This window comes from Solanum lycopersicum, chromosome 2 (assembly GCF_036512215.1).
Source record: "Solanum lycopersicum chromosome 2, SLM_r2.1".
Taxonomy (NCBI): domain Eukaryota; kingdom Viridiplantae; phylum Streptophyta; class Magnoliopsida; order Solanales; family Solanaceae; genus Solanum; species Solanum lycopersicum.
The window spans coordinates 60290917-60308234 of record NC_090801.1 but is presented as its reverse complement, the minus strand read 5'-3'; the positions used below and the strand labels follow the sequence as shown (position 1 = coordinate 60308234).

Genomic DNA, 17318 nt, shown 5'->3' with positions numbered 1-17318 from the left:
GCCTGAACCCTTAAATTACATTATATCGTTATGTTAAAAATATTTAAAATATGTTATTTAGCTATTTAATTTATTATTTTAGATATATATATATATGATATAATATTTAGACGAAGGAGATCCACTCGGACATTCTGATACAAGTGTCATACGTGCTTAAAAAATTGTTGAAATTAAACAGTTGAACCTACTCAGAAGCGTCCATTTGATTTGAACATATTAAAGAGTAATAACTCCACAAGAAGCCCCACATAGCACGTCCTTCACGGAAGATTGTATTTAATTTGTCTCTTTGTGTTAGTGACTAATGAAAATGAAGAAAGTCACAACTCACCATGCATGCACCAATTATATTATTTTTTCTCAAGTATACCTCTTATGGAAATTAGCCACACACAGACAAAGAGAAATTTAAAAAAGACTTATTTGCTTTATCATTACTTTCTTAATCACTGGATTAAAAGAATTCCAACCGTGGTTTGCATTACAATTTAATACTCCATTCATCTTACACGATTGACCTAAAAAATCATTAAAAAGATTGTAATTAATCTTTAATATAAAGATTAAGTAAAATAAAACGTAACAGTATAATATACGATTAATTTTTATGGAATGAATATAAGATTCAAGAAGGAGGTGTATGGTCTTTCTTTCTCATTCTTTTTTTTTTTCTTTTCCATTATGGAAGAAAGAATATAATATGATGTTGATTCTTAGTTTAACAACCATGTCGATTTGGCCTTGTTTATTTTATAGTTTAGTGATGCTCCTTCCCAACTCTTTAAAAACATTTTGATTGGTCAGTTACGCCCAATTCTATCTACTATTTTCACATTCTTAGTCCAAATTATAAAAGTTAATCCTAGTGTTCGTATACTTGAAAATGACTTTTACTTTTCTATACGAAAAACTCATTATCAGTTGAATATTCAATATTTTGTTTTGTAACAAGTAGAGTACTGAATCAAATTAATTTGCTTAGTTTCCGGGACCTGCCTCTAACTCTCTAATTGTAAAGGCAATAATATATACTCCAAATCTACAGACATAAAATACAGATATATATCCCACTATTTGAGGTAAAAAAATATTCAGAATAAATTTAAAATTATAAAGATTATAAGAAAAAACGACTATAAATAGGGACATAATTCTTTATTTTTAAAATTGCTTAATTATTAAAGATTTTTTCCATAATTCATGGCTATTAGAATATACAATATATTTAAAAACACCTCATATACTTTATACCCTCAATATCAATGTACGATACCGCGTTTTAATACTTTATGTCAGTAAAATTTCTTTTTAACCCATATCACTAAAGTGATTATTCCATTTTAAAAAAAAAAAAGGAAGAGGTTTGCATGTTCCAAAAGAGAAGATATGGTTGATTAATTAAGAAAATTCAGCAATCTCTACCCAAAAAGTAATGCAGAAACGTTTAATAAAATCTGAAGTGATTTAAGAAAAAAAAAGACATAAAAATACCAGTGACGGCTAAAGCATAAGGCAAGTATTTAAGCAAAAGGGCTTTAGGTTTATAGCTTCATAAATACTCCTTTTTAAACGAAAAAGGTACAATTTTTTTAACAAACTAATAGAAAAAATACATTGAATGGATCAAGTGTATATAATTATTGAAAAAACATTCAAATATATCAAAAAATTCGGATTAACTTTATATCTCAATAATTTAAAAATTATCCTTCCAAAAATGTATACATTTCGTCCAATTTGATTTTGAAGAATCAATTTTATTGAGCCGCACCTTTTAAAAAATATATTAATAATTCAGTAATAAAAAGTAGCACTAGCATGCAAATAGAGAATATAGTAGTAGAGTAATCCACTTAATGACTTAGTCAGTGATAAGCTACACGTATTAATCATCTTTAATTTTGGGTTGGCAATTGTTAATTAGGACTTGATCAATTACTTTATGACTTAGTCTGTTTCAAACTTTAAAAACAAAAAGGCACCGCTAGCCTAATTAATCATAATGAAAGTTGGGTCATTTAATATTTATTACACCCTCTCTCCAATTTTTCAATTATCTATTTCTATTTACTTGTTCATTTTTTATTTGATGTGCATAATAAAAAAATAATATTTTTATTAATCGATAAAATTTTAAAATTAATTTACTAATTTAAAAAGTTTACTTTTTTAAAAAAAATTATTAATTTTCTAAATAAATTGAGAGTATAATATAACCGGCTAAAATATTGTACATAGTCAGAGGTCAAACAAATGGACAACAGAGAATATGAGCTTAGTGTTAGAGCAAATGAACAAGAATGAAAAAATTACAAGGAATACAAAATAAAACTTGCTTGGCTTAGAGGCGCGTTAATACGTTTCTTGAAGATAGTTGGAGTCTCTCCCTCGAGCAATCGGAAGTATAAATAACAACTCTATCTTCGGGATTCAACTAAGCCACAAAACAAGTAGCATTCAAGAATGTTGCTCTTCTATTCTTGAATTGGTGATTTCACCTTTTGATCAATATCTCACAAGTGTTTTCAAGGGAAAGTATTTTTGTTTGAAATGCTTATCTTTTTCAACCAAAGGAAACTCAATTTATAGGATAAAAAAATTTTTGCAAGAAAAGATTTTTAATTAATAGAATTTATTAGGTTCATGAATTGGAAACAAAAAACTTGTCTTTCAAAAACCCATAACGTAGAATTAAAAAAAAAAAAACTTCTTGCAAATGTTTGTAACATAGAATTAAAATAAATGAATGTTACAACTCACATTCATGTATTTGTTATTTCAAAATGGATGAATTTGTTTCAAAATTAATTGAAACACTAACTCTTACAATCCCCCACTTGTTTCAAGAAATTTTATCTTTAAAAAATCCAAAAAATATTTTGAGACATTAATCTAGCAACATGCATCAATAATGGTGTCTTTTGGACTTGAACCATAGCTAGTGAAGGTTTTTTCTAAATCATTGACTACTTAGTGAACAAATCTTGAACTAAGTGCATCATTGAATGAAGTTGGAAAAATACCCCACGCATATCACTATGTTCCGGTGAAAATCGAAATCCTTTGACACCTTACGGCCATGTGTCCTGAATCCTTTTTAGCCAAGTGCTTTAAGATTTCCTGTTAAAATCTTATTGAAGCGGCCTCCACTTCGCACCTAGTGCGGTGAATTCATCAAGAGTAACTTTGCATACTCCGACCAAATAGTCTATGAACTTCATTAAGAGAAATTAATCTCATCCTCCTTTATACAAAGTATCGGTAAATCTATCAAGAGTATTCCTACACACTCCAATCGAAATCGATTTATAGACTTATTAAGAGAACATAATCTCATCCTTCTCTTCAGTAGGAATATCGAAAAAAATAATTATCAAGATTCTTCTTACTAACTCCAACTGAGATCGGTCTTATAAATTTATGAAGAGAAACGAATCTCAATCATGCACATCTACTTATTTCATTTTATTTTGAAAATGAGAATTTTATTGATGTGCTTCACAATTGTAACTTTACTTGTTTTTCCCTTTGAACCCAAGATTACATCATTAGGTAGGGTTACCATAAAATACAATTAATTTACAACAGGTTTTATTCCCATCTCATTACAGGTTTCCACCACTAACTCTTTGCCTAACCCTTTAGACAAAGGATCCGCTAAATTAAATCTGGACTTCACATATTGAAGAGATATCACGCCTTCCTCCAATAATCTCCTGACATGATTATGTTTGAGACGAACTTGTCTCGACTTGCCATTATAGCAGTCACTTGAAGCCCGAAATATAGCAGCTTGATTATCACAATAGATAGTTAAGGGTGGTATTGGCTTACTCCACAAAGGAATATCTATTAGCATTGATCGCAACCAATCAGCTTCTTCTCCAGCAGAAGACATAGCTATAAATTCTGACTCCATGGTTGAATGAGTAATACATGTTTGCTTCTTCGATTTCCAAGAGATCGCTGCTCCAGCCAAAGTGAAAATCCAAGCAGTAATAGATTTAGAGTCATTCGGATCAGAATTCCAAGCAGCATCACTATAGCCTTCAAGAACAATGGGAAATGTAGAATAATGCAGGCCAACATTAATTGTACCCTTCAGATATCTTAAAACACGAATTAAGGAATTTCAATGTTTAACTCCGAGATTACTAGTAAACTTGCTCAAAGTTCCTACTGCGTAACCAATATCCGGCCTGGTACAATGCATGGCATACATAAGACTCCCAACAATCTGAGAATATGTCAGCTGATCGAGAACATCACTAGAGTTCCGCATTAGTTTGATGCTAGGATCAAATGGTGTAGGAGCAGGTTTGTCATCAAAGTGATCAAACCTCTTTAGAACTTTCTTAATATAACTTGATTGAGTAAGAGTCAAGCCATTTGTTGATCTTATAATTTTAATACCCAAAATTACATCAGCTTCTCCAAGATCTTTCATTTCAAATTGAAAAGCTAGAAAAATTTTTGTTTCTTTGACTCTTTCAATATCAGTTCCAAAGATCAGCATATCATCTACATAAAGACATATTACAACACCAGATTTTTCTTGAAATTTGCTAAATATACAAATATCACCACCATTGATTGAGTAGCCATTAGAAATCATTACTCTTCTAAATTTCTCATTCCATTGTTTTGGAGCTTGTTTTAATCCATAAAGAGATTTAAGAAGCTTACAAACTTTGTGTTCTTGACCAGGAACGACAAATTCTTCTGGTTGTTTCATGTAAACCTCTTCATCTAGATCTCCATTCAGAAATGCAGTCTTCACATCCATTTGATGTATTACCAGGCTATGAATTGCGGCTAAAGCAATCAAGAGTCGAATAGAAGTCATTCGAGCTACAGGAGCAAATGTATCAAAATAATCAATATCTTTCAATTGAGTAAAACCTTTTGCCACCAAACGAGCTTTGTACTTATCTAAGGTTCCATCAGATTTTAATTTCTTTCTAAAGATCCATCTATAACCAATAGACTTACATCCAGGAGGGAGGTATGATAAAATCCATGTATTGTTTGACATAATGGAGTGCATTTCGTCATCAATAGCTTCACGCCAGAAAGGAGCATCATGTGAAGTCATTACTTCAGCATAACTTTCAGGATCCCTTTCAACTAAATAGACTTGAAAATTTGGTCCAAAGTCTCTTGGTTTGGCTGATCTTGCACTACGTCTTGGTTGACTTTCTTCCAAAGGTTCAACTATTTTTCTTTTAAGAGTAGATATAGAAGAACTTGTATTTTGTTCCAAAGACTCTTTTTTCTTAGGAAATATATGCTCAAAAAAGTTAGCATGCAACGATTCAATAATTGTGTGAGGGCTTGGAGTCTCAAGATTCAAAAATCTATAAGCCTTACTGGTTTGTGAATAACCAATAAATACACAATCTACTCCTCTATATCCAATCTTAGTCAATTGTTGATCTGGTAATCTAACATGAGCCAAACAACCCCATACTTTAAAATAATTTATATTTGGCTTTCGATTCTTCCAAAGTTCATATGGAGATGAATCATGATTCTTGGAATGAATTCGATTCAAAATATGACATGCAAAAAATAAGGCTTCAGTCCACAAATTTTCAGTGATACCAGATCCATAAAGCATAGAGTTAACCATTTCAATGAGAGTTCTATTTTTTCTTTCTGCTACACCATTTTGTTGTGGTGTATAAGACATAGTCAATTGTTTCTCAATGCCTTCTTTTTCACAAAAATCAATAAAATTTGATTTTAAATATTCTCCACCTCTATCAGATCTAATTGATTTAATCTTCAAACTCAATTTATTTTTAACTTCTGCTTTATATGTTTTAAAAGTCTCAAATGCCTCATCTTTTGTTTTTAATGGAAAGACATATGTATACCTTGAGTAATCGTCAATGAAAGTGATAATATATCTCTTTCCATGACGTGATAAACAATCCATCTCACAAATATCAGTGTGGATTAATTCCAAAAGTGTGGATATCCTTTCAACAGACTTAAAAGGTTTCTTTGTTATTTTACATTTACTACAGGTAATACACTTAGCAACATGATCCTTTCCACAGTCTTTAATTAATCCATTTTTCATCATAAGTTTAATGGATCTAAAATTCACATGACCAAGACGTTCATGCCATAAATCTAAAGACTCCACAATATAAGCAGAAATATTTTCATTTTCAATATTGAGTTTGAACATGCCATTTGTAGCATAACCATTTCCAACAAACATGCCTTGTTTAGACAAAATAAATTTATCTGCCTCAAAAATCATTTTAAAACCATGTTTCGAAAGAAGCGTACCTGACACCAAGTTCTTTCGAATATCAGGAACATGCAATACGTCTATCAATGTGACCATCTTTTCGGAAGTGAATTTTAGTTCAACAGTTCCCTTTCCCACAACCTTAGCAGAGGATGAGTTTCCCATATGCAAAACTTTATCGCCCCCCACTAATTCATATGTCGTGAAAGAATTTCGATTACCTGATATATGACGAGTTGCACCAGTGTCTATCCACCATTCCACTTGATCTCCCGCTACAAATGCTTCTGTGACCATTGCCACCAGTTCATTTTTTGTATTGTTATTTGCCTTTTCTTTCTTCTTTTCAGCTTTAAGAATTTTACAATCACGTGCATAATGACCAATTTTATGACAATGATAACATTTAATCGACTTAGAATTAGAATTAGTACGCTTGAAATTTTTACTCTTCTTTGCCTTCAAAAATTTATTATTGGCAGGTTCCTTTTTGATCTTTTCTTCAACAACATGAGCTTTCATGATAGGCTCCCTCAAGATGTTATTGTCGCGGTATCGTGTCTCTTGTTCAATTTGCAAGTGTTGCAATAATTGTTCAAGAGTCAAATCTTCCTTCTTGTGTAAGAGTTTGCTTCTGTACTCTTTCCAAGATGGAGGAAGTTTTGAGACAATCGCACCAACATGAAAGTTTTCATCAAGAGCAATTCCAGTTATAACAATTTTATTAGCTATAAGTTAAAATTCTTGTACTTGTTCAGTGATTGACTTGTCATCAACCATTTTGAACTCCATATAATTTGAAACAAGAAATTTCTTTGAACTCGCCTCTTCTGCTAAATGAACAGCTTTAAGAGTATCCCAAATCTCCTTAGCAAATTTACACTTAATATAATATTGATCATAATATTTATTGGACATCCTCCAAGAATATAATTCTTGCATAAGTAATCATCATCTTGCCATTTGGCAATTTGTTCTTTAATTAAAGTAGCCTCATCCGTTGCTACCTCAGAACTAGGAGCCTCAGGACAAGGTTTCTCAAGAACATACGCTAACTTTAATCGTCTTAAAAAGAATTCCATCTTTCCACGCCATCTAGAAAAGTCTTTTCCATCAAATATTTCAAAATTAGGATTAGGCAAAGATGGAACATTGTTCATTATTGATGTGGATGCCATAGAGACAACTATCTTCAAATTGTTAGAGCAAATGAACAAGAATGAAAAAATTACAAGGAATACAAAATAAAACTTGCTTGGCTTAGAGGCACGTTAATACGTTTCTTGAAGATAGTTGGAGTCTCTCCCTCGAGCAATCGGAAGTATAAATAACAACTCTATCTTCGGGATTCAACTAAGCCACAAAACAAGTAGCATTCAAGAATGTTGCTCTTCTATTCTTGAATTGGTGATTTCACCTTTTGATCAATGTCTCACAAGTGTTTTCAAGGGAAAGTATTTTTGTTTGAAATGCTTATCTTTTTCAACCAAAGGAAACTCAATTTATAGGATAAAAAATTTTTTGCAAGAAAAGATTTTTAATTAATAGAATTTATTAGGTTCATGAATTGGAAACAAAAAACTTGTCTTTCAAAAACCCATAACGTAGAATTAAAAAAAAAAAAAAAAAACTTCTTGCAAATGTTTGTAACATAGAATTAAAATAAATGAATGTTACAACTCACATTCATGTATTTGTTATTTCAAAATGGATGAATTTGTTTCAAAATTAATTGAAACACTAACTCTTACACTTAGTTGGTGATTTGCAGTAAATATAGTTGCATGTTCTATGGTTATAGATGGAAGAGGAATTAATGTATCTTCAATAGATCATAAATGTAGTACGTACGATCTCTCAAGATAAAGTCAAGTTTCTGTTGGGGGCTATACTTGTATTTTAATGAAATTATGAAAACATTGCAGCTATATACTCTACTCCATGTTACGGTTATTTATAGAAGATGCGTGAGTTCCAATATAAAACTTTTTTTTTTTTTGTAGTGCTAAGAACTATATTTTTGGAAAATCCCTAAATATAAAAAGAAAAGGAATGTTTGTCTTGCTTATATAAATTCCTCGAAATTAATTCTAAGGGTATAATATTTGAGGAAGAACAGTAGGGGTGGGCATAAACACCGGAAAATCGAAATATCAAATCGAATCGAATTTTTTCAAAATTTTGATTTCGGTATTCGATTTATTTTTTTGTATTTTTTGATATTTCGATTCGATTTTTGGTACGTAATATTTTGGTATTCGGTATTTCGGTTTAAACCGAAATATTGTATTACAATTTATATTATATTAATCAATAATTATTAATATTAAATAATCTTTTAAAAAAAGAAAAAAAGTATGTGAAACCTGTGTAATGTCCCTAATCCTCTTCCTCTTAGAGTCAGCACCTGTTTCTATTCTAGTCTTCTTCCTCTTTCAGGCAGCAGTAGCAGTAGCCGTCCGCCAGATGTCTATTTTTGATGTATTGTCTATTTTTACTTTTTAGCCCATTAAGTTGAAAAATCAAACAAAAAAATTGTAAAGTTTAAAATTTTAAAAAGCCCACTAAGCAGGTCTATTAAAAAATCGAAATAAAAAAATCAAATCGAATTAATAAAAGCTGAACCAAAATAACAAAAATCGAACCGAACCAAAGTATTTCGATTCGATATTCGGTACACATTTTATAAGAATCGAAAACCAAAAAAGCCAAAAAAAAATCAAATCGAAATACCAAATGTCCACCCCTAAAGAACAATATAAACTACAAAAAGGATTGAGTTTATGTAAAAATACTAATCTAGAAGCGTTTAAAAAACCATTTAAAATTATAGCAATAATTAATTGAACAAGGAAATAAAAATAAATATTTATTTTTGACATAATGAATATGTAAAATTAACGAAGAAAAAAATAATTAAAAAATGTATAAACGCTTAACTATGCGCGTCATGATTAGTAAGGATCGATTCGTTACAATAATTTGTGGACCAACGGTATGTGATCTTCAAGGGTCTAGTTTTTTATTTTTTTTAATTATAGATGCTCTGCTAGGTTGAGACGTGTTATTATTCATTTAAGTTTGGCTCACACTGTATTTAAATCTTACTTGACCAAATAAGGAAGTGTCACTCCCAAAAGTCATGCACATCTTTTTAGTATTAATGTATACTAGTGACTTTAATTATAGTAGTTAGAAGAATATACACTTTACACGCCTTCTTCTTTATTCGTAAGGACCTTTTTCAAAAAATAAAATAAAAGTGGTACGTGATGCAAGACTTTATAAATACGGAACAAATTTTTTTTAATGATATCACAATAACATATTTAGTTTTTATAGTATTATTCACTAATGAATAATTTCTGAACGAGAAATCTTAATGATACAATATAATATATATATATATACTGATTTAATATTAATTAAAAAAAATTATCAGCTTTAATCATATTAATACAATATATATATAAATAACTAACACGTAGTATTTTAACAAAAAAACTAAGACCAAATTAAATATACAAACGGTATGTGATCTTTATGAATAAATATTTATTGAATTACTCTGCGAGACAAAGATCTCGAACATCGTAGAAAAAAGTCCTTACTAACCAGTCAGGTGAAAGGAGCCCGCCTACCCACTCCCCTTTCCCCCCATTTTTGGTTATAAATTTGTAATTATTTTGAATTTTATGACTCATCTGTGTAATTTTATCTTTAAAATGAGGCATTTGGCTTAGACCCCAAATTTGAGGGCCTATTTTTAAAAAAAAAGTAATAATAGAATTATTATAAGTAATTTTTAATAAAAAATAATCATATTGTGTTTTTTTAGTTTATTTCAAAAAATTAAAAAACTTATTTTTATCGATTTTTAAATTTAACTTTTACATATTTAAGATTAGATTAAAAAATATTTTGATTTTTAATTTAAAACTATAAAAAAAACAAAGCTTTTTTAATAAAATGAAAAATAATTTTAACTTTTAAATATTAAAAAAAACAGCCTCTAATTTTTTACTTTAGATTACTAATTAATTTGAATGGTTCCTCTTATTTAGTAGGAAGTTGGAATGGTATATAAGGAATCTATCTTATCAACGGAAAGTGTAAATTAAAATCCATGGTTATTGGATAATGTTAAAGAGAAACATTTGATTAGAGTTGTTAATATGTGCTATGTGCTCGTTGGGTTGGTCTGACTTAATTTGAGAATTTTTGTAGGATTGGATTAAAATTTTTGAAGTTAGTAAAGACTTTTTAGCCCGGTCTGAATAAGTGTGTTAATTTGAGGGGCTTGAGAAATATTGATTGGCCCTGCTCGTGAATCAATAAAATTTAATTAAAAAATATAATTAGTAACATTAATTTTATGAGATATTTTTTTGTCGATATTTATGATAATATATTTTAAATTATAATTTATAATTTTTAAATTAATAATCAAAAAAGTATATAATTTTTTAAAAGTGAATTGACCCGGCAAGCCAATAGCCCACATACTTGTGGATTGGACCGACCATTTTTCAGTCTATACAAAAAATGAACTAGCCCGATCTAACTCGTAAAATATTAAAGTCTATATGAATTAGCTCGAATGGGATGAACTAGCCTACATCCACCGCTCAACATTTGATAGTAAAATATTCTTAAAAAAATTATAGAAACTAAACAAAATGAATGAATTAATTAAAAAACAACGTGGCAGATAAAGATATACATTCTTCAGCATACACCTACACAGCTGGACAAGAATCATCATACTCATAACAATCTCAAATGATTCCCCCTCTCATGTTTATTTATCAGAAACATAATCCCTTAATTTATGGGTTTGTTTATCTTTTAAACAACCACATAATCATTCAAATATGCTAAAATTGTAAAAATTATTTGTTATTCTTGAAATGTACAAATATATTGTTATTATGACAATATTCTTCAAAAACGTGCCAGTGTCGTGTAAAAAAAATAAAAAAATCCCAAATGTAAGCTGAAGTTTACAAAATAAAGATACGACTTAAATTAAGTTATGAAATATGTTTTAATTTATTTGTTTACCTCATTTGTTTGTCTAACCTATTTGATATAGAGTTCAATGAAAAAAAAGTGAACAAGATACTATAAATACGTAAAATATATTAAAATTCTTAATAATATTGTGGTCTAAAAATGTTATGTAATGAAAACAGAAAAGGGAAGATAAAATGAAGCGCATGTTTTACCTTGAATTTTAACAAGAGCTTTAGACTATTTCGAAAATTCTGACTTTTGGTATATATGTTCATCATAGTTACACAACTTATAGTACTGAAGAAATTCAGTACAAGATTGATTTGTAAAAAAATGGGGTGAAACGAATTACATGTACGAGAATGGTGCATTTACATGATCATAAGCTAATGACTTGATTTTTGTACTTGATTAAAAACTTTTAAGAATGTACAATAGCATGTTCTATCGTCCTTGAGACAACGATGCACTAAACTCATTGACAGAACATCTTTCGTTATCTTTTGCTGATCCATCAAGATCCAAGTATGTTTCAAACTTAAATGTGGGTTGTTTAGGACTTGAGCATTTCATTTCACTGTTGAGCATGAGAATTATGTCAGCCATAGTAGGACGGTCCCTAGGATGCTCTTGAACACAGAGAAGGCCAACGTGTAGGCATCGCGGTATCTCTTCTGGAGAAAATGAGTTGATCAATGTCCCATCCATAAAGTCTAATCCCCTTTGTTCACTCCACAATTTCCATGCCTGCAATATCTCATACACATGAGTACTGTTGTCACAAGGCTCAAGACATCAATATATAAGTGAAAATTGATCAAAGACAGCAGCATCAAACAAAGAGTGTGTACTAACATAATTGAGGAGGTTAAGATTTTCTTCAACGTAATGGAAACTTGAATTCTTCTTCCCACTTATGATTTCTAATAACAAGACTCCGAAGCTGAAGACATCAGATTTCTCCGAGAATACTCCCCTCAAAGCATATTCAGGAGACATGTATCCACTGCATTTGTCGCCCAAAATATATTAGTGCTAACTTTCAGCAAGTAAAAATTGATACAGCAGTACAGACATATGGTTGCTTACTATGTTCCAGCTACTCGGTGAGTATGCACTAGTTGCTGCTGCTTTTGAAATGTCCTTGCTAAACCAAAGTCGGAAATTTTTGGATTCATATCCTCATCCAAAAGGATATTGCTAACCTTCAAATCCCGGTGGATAATGTTCAAACAGGAATCTCTGTGTAGATATAATAGCCCTCTAGCAACACCTTGAATGATGTTGAACCGTTTAGGCCAATCTAGCAGTTCTTTTTGTGAAGCATCTGATTATTAATGTATAAACAGTTAATAAAGTATCACCTCTAAGAATCCCTTAGGCAAGTTGTACATGATGGCGACTATATTTTCAGCCATTTAGGTGCATTTGTGTTTTAGGAAAATCTAGCAATGCGAAAGCTTTATTTTGAGCCCAAGAGACGGAGAAAAGAATTAGAAGAGAGGAAAACAGGAGCTGCTAGACATACCAAAGAGAGATTTATCCAAGCTTCTATTTGGCATGTATTCATATATTATAAGAAACTCTTCCCCTTCAATGCAGCATCCCAGGAGTCGTACAAGATTCCTGTGCTGGAGTTTTGATATCAATACAATTTCATTCTTGAACTCCTCTATGCCTTGCCCCGTTCGATTAGAAAGTCTTTTCACAGCTATTTCTGGACCATCTTTTAGCTTTCCCTGTGCAGAGTCCGCCAATTAAAAGTCCAATGATCAGAATACATATTTTACAATTCATAATTTTAAAAAACAAATAAAAAATAATGCAAATTCCATGATGGATTTGTGTGTCATCACATATTCGATTAAATGCTTGAACAAAAGTGTAGTTACCTTGAAAACTGGACCAAAACCTCCTTCCCCGAGTTTGTTTTCTTCATTGAAGTTGTTTGTTGCTGAGGCAATTACCTCAAATTCAATCAGTGGAAGTTCAATTGGATCTTCTTTCTTTAAATTACCAATCCATAAACTTTCCACTGTGTAGTCTTTTGAAATGTAGCATGAATCACCCAGACTGAAGCTTCTGGCTCCTTTTCTCTTCTGTCCTGTTAAGACGAAGTAAAATATCTAAAGATCAGGCTAGACGTCCGTTGTGTCAAAAAAACCATTAAGGTAGTTTGATTTGCTGCATGTATTTTTCAACTTGTTAGCTTTAGGGAGGTCATATATTGTTACCTGTTTGATGAATCTTGTGCTTGAGCAAACAAAATAGAGCAAAACCAGAAAAGAGACAGGAAAATACTGCAGAACATATGATTAGTGTTCTTTTAAACTTCCGCTTACCTGGAAAAACTGTAAAAACATTTTAATAAACTACTTCAGTAGATGGATTACATCGTAAAGTTAGTAACGACAAGTGAGGCCTGGGATCGTAAAGTCAGTGTAAACCAAATCAATGTAGTGGTTACCTAACTCTGAGTAAGCAAGCCGAAGGAAAAGATCTTCCCCTGAATACGAGTAATCCTGCATATCTAAAAGATCACCAGACCACACCATACACCTAATTCCTGCCACATAAGCATAAGCAGTGCAAGAACAATTGTTTAAGCACAATTTTTCACATTCACTTGCACTGTCAAGGCGAAAAATAGCAGCAAGATCAGGCAGTTTCAGTCCGCTAAGCTTCAAAAATCTGTCCTGCAGTCCAACCCCTGGAGATAGAGTATTTCCTTTTTGCTGACAGAGTAATTCAGTTCGTCTCACACAACCACCTGTCCAGTTTCCTTTGCTCCATTCATCACCAGACTGTGGCACGAACCCTCTTAAGCAGCTGCAAATTGGGAAGTTATGCTTGCTACAGACTGCTGAAGGTCCACATGTGTTATATATATCACATGGTGCACGTACCATTGTAGCATAAATTTCCCAAGCTGGATCTCCATTGGTCCACTGAACAACTTGAACAGATCCCGTAGACTGAAGCTCCACGAAATTTAGGAATGAAGTATTTGGAAGAAAGGTGAAATATGTGGTTCCCTCTTGAAAGTCTTGCTGAAAAACAAACTGAATTATATAGGCTGCTGAATCTATACAAGGCAAACCAATGAACTTCAGTCCATTCCACTCCCCGGTTCTGTAGTAAGGAGTGAATTTGTTCCATACAAAAAACTGAGGTGAAAGTTGCTCCGAGATCCCTATAGAAAAATTTCCGGGTGAGGGGTCATTTTCCTTCTGCCAAGAAGACAAGAGCCATTTCTCCCCGGTTTTACTGTTAAAACCTATTTTCATTCCTGGCAAGAAAGTATCACAAGGATAATCGAAACTCTCCCAGAAGGTTTGTCCCGAGACATTATCTTTAAGCACCAAATTCCCACTGTCCAGGAGAACAACAGCAACTGTTTTATTAGAAGAGATAGACACATTGCTTGACCAGATAACAGTCTGTGTACCATCAAGAAGCACCAAGTTTCCATTTTCGCTAATTGATAGACTCGCAGCAGAATCAGAAACTTTAAGTGGACTTTCTCTGTTTGCAATCCACACAACTTTAATAGGAGGGATATTTTTAAACCATATCCCCAGGTACCTTTTATCGGAATTGGCTGGAGTAAAGAATCCAAATTCAAAAACTTGACTAGCAGATGTTAATGTTTCTCCTACTAAAAGTTTCCAGGATTGCTGAATGGTGTCTGATGCATTACAGTAATATGTTTGAATGATATAACAAGAAATTAGACAGATCAAAAGAACTTTCCAGGCTTGTCTGAATCCCATTTTCTTAAATGGACTTGTATCATAACAAACATCAAGGAACAATTAAAAGAGTCACCGCGCAACTTCCAATAACCAAATAAAGGGAATTGAAACATGAATGAACATAGTTGGAATTCTCCAAGTGATTCAAACTTGGTGACAAGTTAGGTCTTAGAAATGTGTCAAGTCTATTAGAATGTCCAAAAAACTATTCAGAACATTTTTGGACAATGATTTGGTTTTTTGTTTTTTCCTTTCTCTAATAATAATATGCTACATGTTTGAAGCCAAATTTATCTTAGCCTATGCAGGGTTGGGAGTAAAGACACTATAACTTGTCTTACTTGATCTGAGGTCATTTGGACTAAAGATCACTAAAGTCCACATCTGGGAATAAAGATGTTATCTTCAAAACAATAATTAAGAAGAAGAAGAAAAAATGGAACTTGAAATACTTGTTTTTTCTTAAAAAGAATAGTCGGATTCGGTATGAAAATTAACTTGCTTAATTTTTATAGGATTTGGAAAACAGGGGTATCAGTATTTTCTTTTTGAAGATTATTATAATTAAAATGAAAAGGTATTATATAAATTTGTACATAGTACAAGTTTTTAAGGCGGTAAACATTAGAAAGAATTGTTTGATTCTCTTAACTTGTTTGGGTTTAACACACCTCTTTTAGAAAAATATCTAACGATGAAAATTAAAGATTACTTCCACTATATCCTTTTGATCGCTCCGAACTATTGTTTTAGAATATGTCAAAGTAATTATGAGTCCAACAATCCTCTCAAAGTACATAATAAAAACTATTATGCATTGTATGGTAGGCATACTTACCGTTATAGCTTCGGGGTTTGGTAAGATAGGATCTGATTATAGCTTCGAGTACAGGTGCCAAACTGGAACTGGACGGTGAAGGAGGGCTACAATAAACTTCCTGGCAAAACTTGCCAACTCTGAGCCACTTGTTGGAAGTGCAGCTTGAATGGGGGATATTTTATTGATCTTTTAATCGATCTCACCAAATTCCCAGAGCCAACGGTACTACACGAAACACCATTAACCAATTTTGAGCAATTGAGTCCTATTCTGCTGGGAACAGTGGAAAAGAGGAGAATCGAACAGTAAGACGAAACGGGTTTTTAGGGTTGAAAAAATGGGGGTTTTCCTTTCTGCTTTAGCCGCCATATTATTTGAATCACCCACTCATGTAAAGGGACAAGCTATGTGCTAATAATACTCGTTTGCCCAAAAAAAAAAAGAAGTTAAATCGTCTATTTCTTTTCTGATACCAATAATTGTCAATTCTTCCTTTGAAGAGAAACCTTTCTATCATGAATATTCTTTTACCAAATCCCAAAGTTATACTCTGCCTGGAGTGAAGATACCTGGTATCAAATATGACTTCGGTCTGGTGGGAACAGGGCTGTGTGCACTGGAGATGCCAACATTATCTATGGAGTTTCGAACAGTGCACTGTTTGGCCAAGCTGAGACAAAGCTCTGATTTATGGAAGGTATCATTTGGATCACAAAGTTTTAATATAAGGTCTCTCTTTTTGGTCATGACTCATGCCTTGATATTTTATTGCTTCTTTTTTGCCAACCTTATTGCAGCGCCAGGAATTCAGCTATTTAGGCCTATTGACAAAAGTTCCCATGTTTCTCTGGTATATCCTGCCATTAATTTCTTTTTCCTTGGAGGAGTTGGTGAAATATATTTCCTTACAAGTGTAGAATTTGACATTGTCTTTGTGTCGTATATCATAAGAAAGGCTACTGTTTGTTAGATTTATTCTTAACGGAGCGTAAAGTTATTTGGAATCTACAAGCAAAAAGCTTGGGAGATCACCAGTAGATTTAATTTGGAATCTACAATCCTACTGATTTTGATTAATTGAAATCCATATCTCCATATTTAATGTTGTCTTTGAGAAATGGTAGAGTGGATTACAAGATAGCTAATCAAACAGCTCCGACCCACACGGTGAATGTGTTAGCAGCCCCCTTGTTTGATGGTGAAGTTTGAACTTGGCAAAGTTCACCTGTGTATGGATCTACAAGAGGGTATAAGGTAGAATAGGTCATTCCCTTTTAAAAAATAAGAAAATAGTGTTATGAACACTCAAAAGTTGAAGATTTCTTCCATATTTGAGTTTCGTGCAACAAGTCAACCACGACACTGATTTATTAAATAGTAAATAATTCCATTTCCCCTTCTGTCCCAAATGGAACACAAGCTGATCTCCCTACAGATAGTTCAAGTTATGCAGAACCTG

The 17318-nt window shown here is 32.0% G+C and overlaps 1 protein-coding gene and 1 long non-coding RNA gene across 5 annotated transcripts; one reads left to right on the top strand and one right to left on the bottom strand.

Annotated features, from left to right (window-relative positions):
- Positions 1-11524: 11524 nt before the first annotated feature.
- On the bottom strand, positions 11525-16246 carry LOC104645809 (G-type lectin S-receptor-like serine/threonine-protein kinase At1g11330). 4 transcript variants are annotated; one of them, XM_019212337.3, is made up of 8 exons: positions 15878-16246; positions 13752-14885; positions 13519-13635; positions 13177-13388; positions 12813-13023; positions 12374-12611; positions 12140-12290; positions 11525-12031 (listed from the first exon to the last, which is right to left on the bottom strand). In XM_019212337.3, exons 2-8 carry the CDS (start codon positions 14569-14571, stop codon positions 11729-11731), a joined length of 2052 nt encoding a protein of 683 aa, XP_019067882.1. In that variant the 5' UTR covers positions 14572-14885; positions 15878-16246; the 3' UTR covers positions 11525-11728. The 4 variants fall into 4 exon arrangements, with proteins under 4 accessions (XP_019067882.1, XP_025885199.1, XP_019067883.1 ...); XM_026029414.2 differs by having other exon boundaries at positions 13752-14656; positions 15878-16011; XM_019212338.3 differs by lacking the exon at positions 15878-16246 and having other exon boundaries at positions 13752-14113; positions 14191-14375.
- On the top strand, positions 16237-16961 carry LOC104645808 (uncharacterized). Its single transcript, XR_740022.4, has 2 exons — positions 16237-16556; positions 16657-16961. It is a non-coding gene; the product is annotated as an uncharacterized lncRNA (long non-coding RNA).
- The last annotated feature ends 357 nt before the right edge of the window (positions 16962-17318 follow it).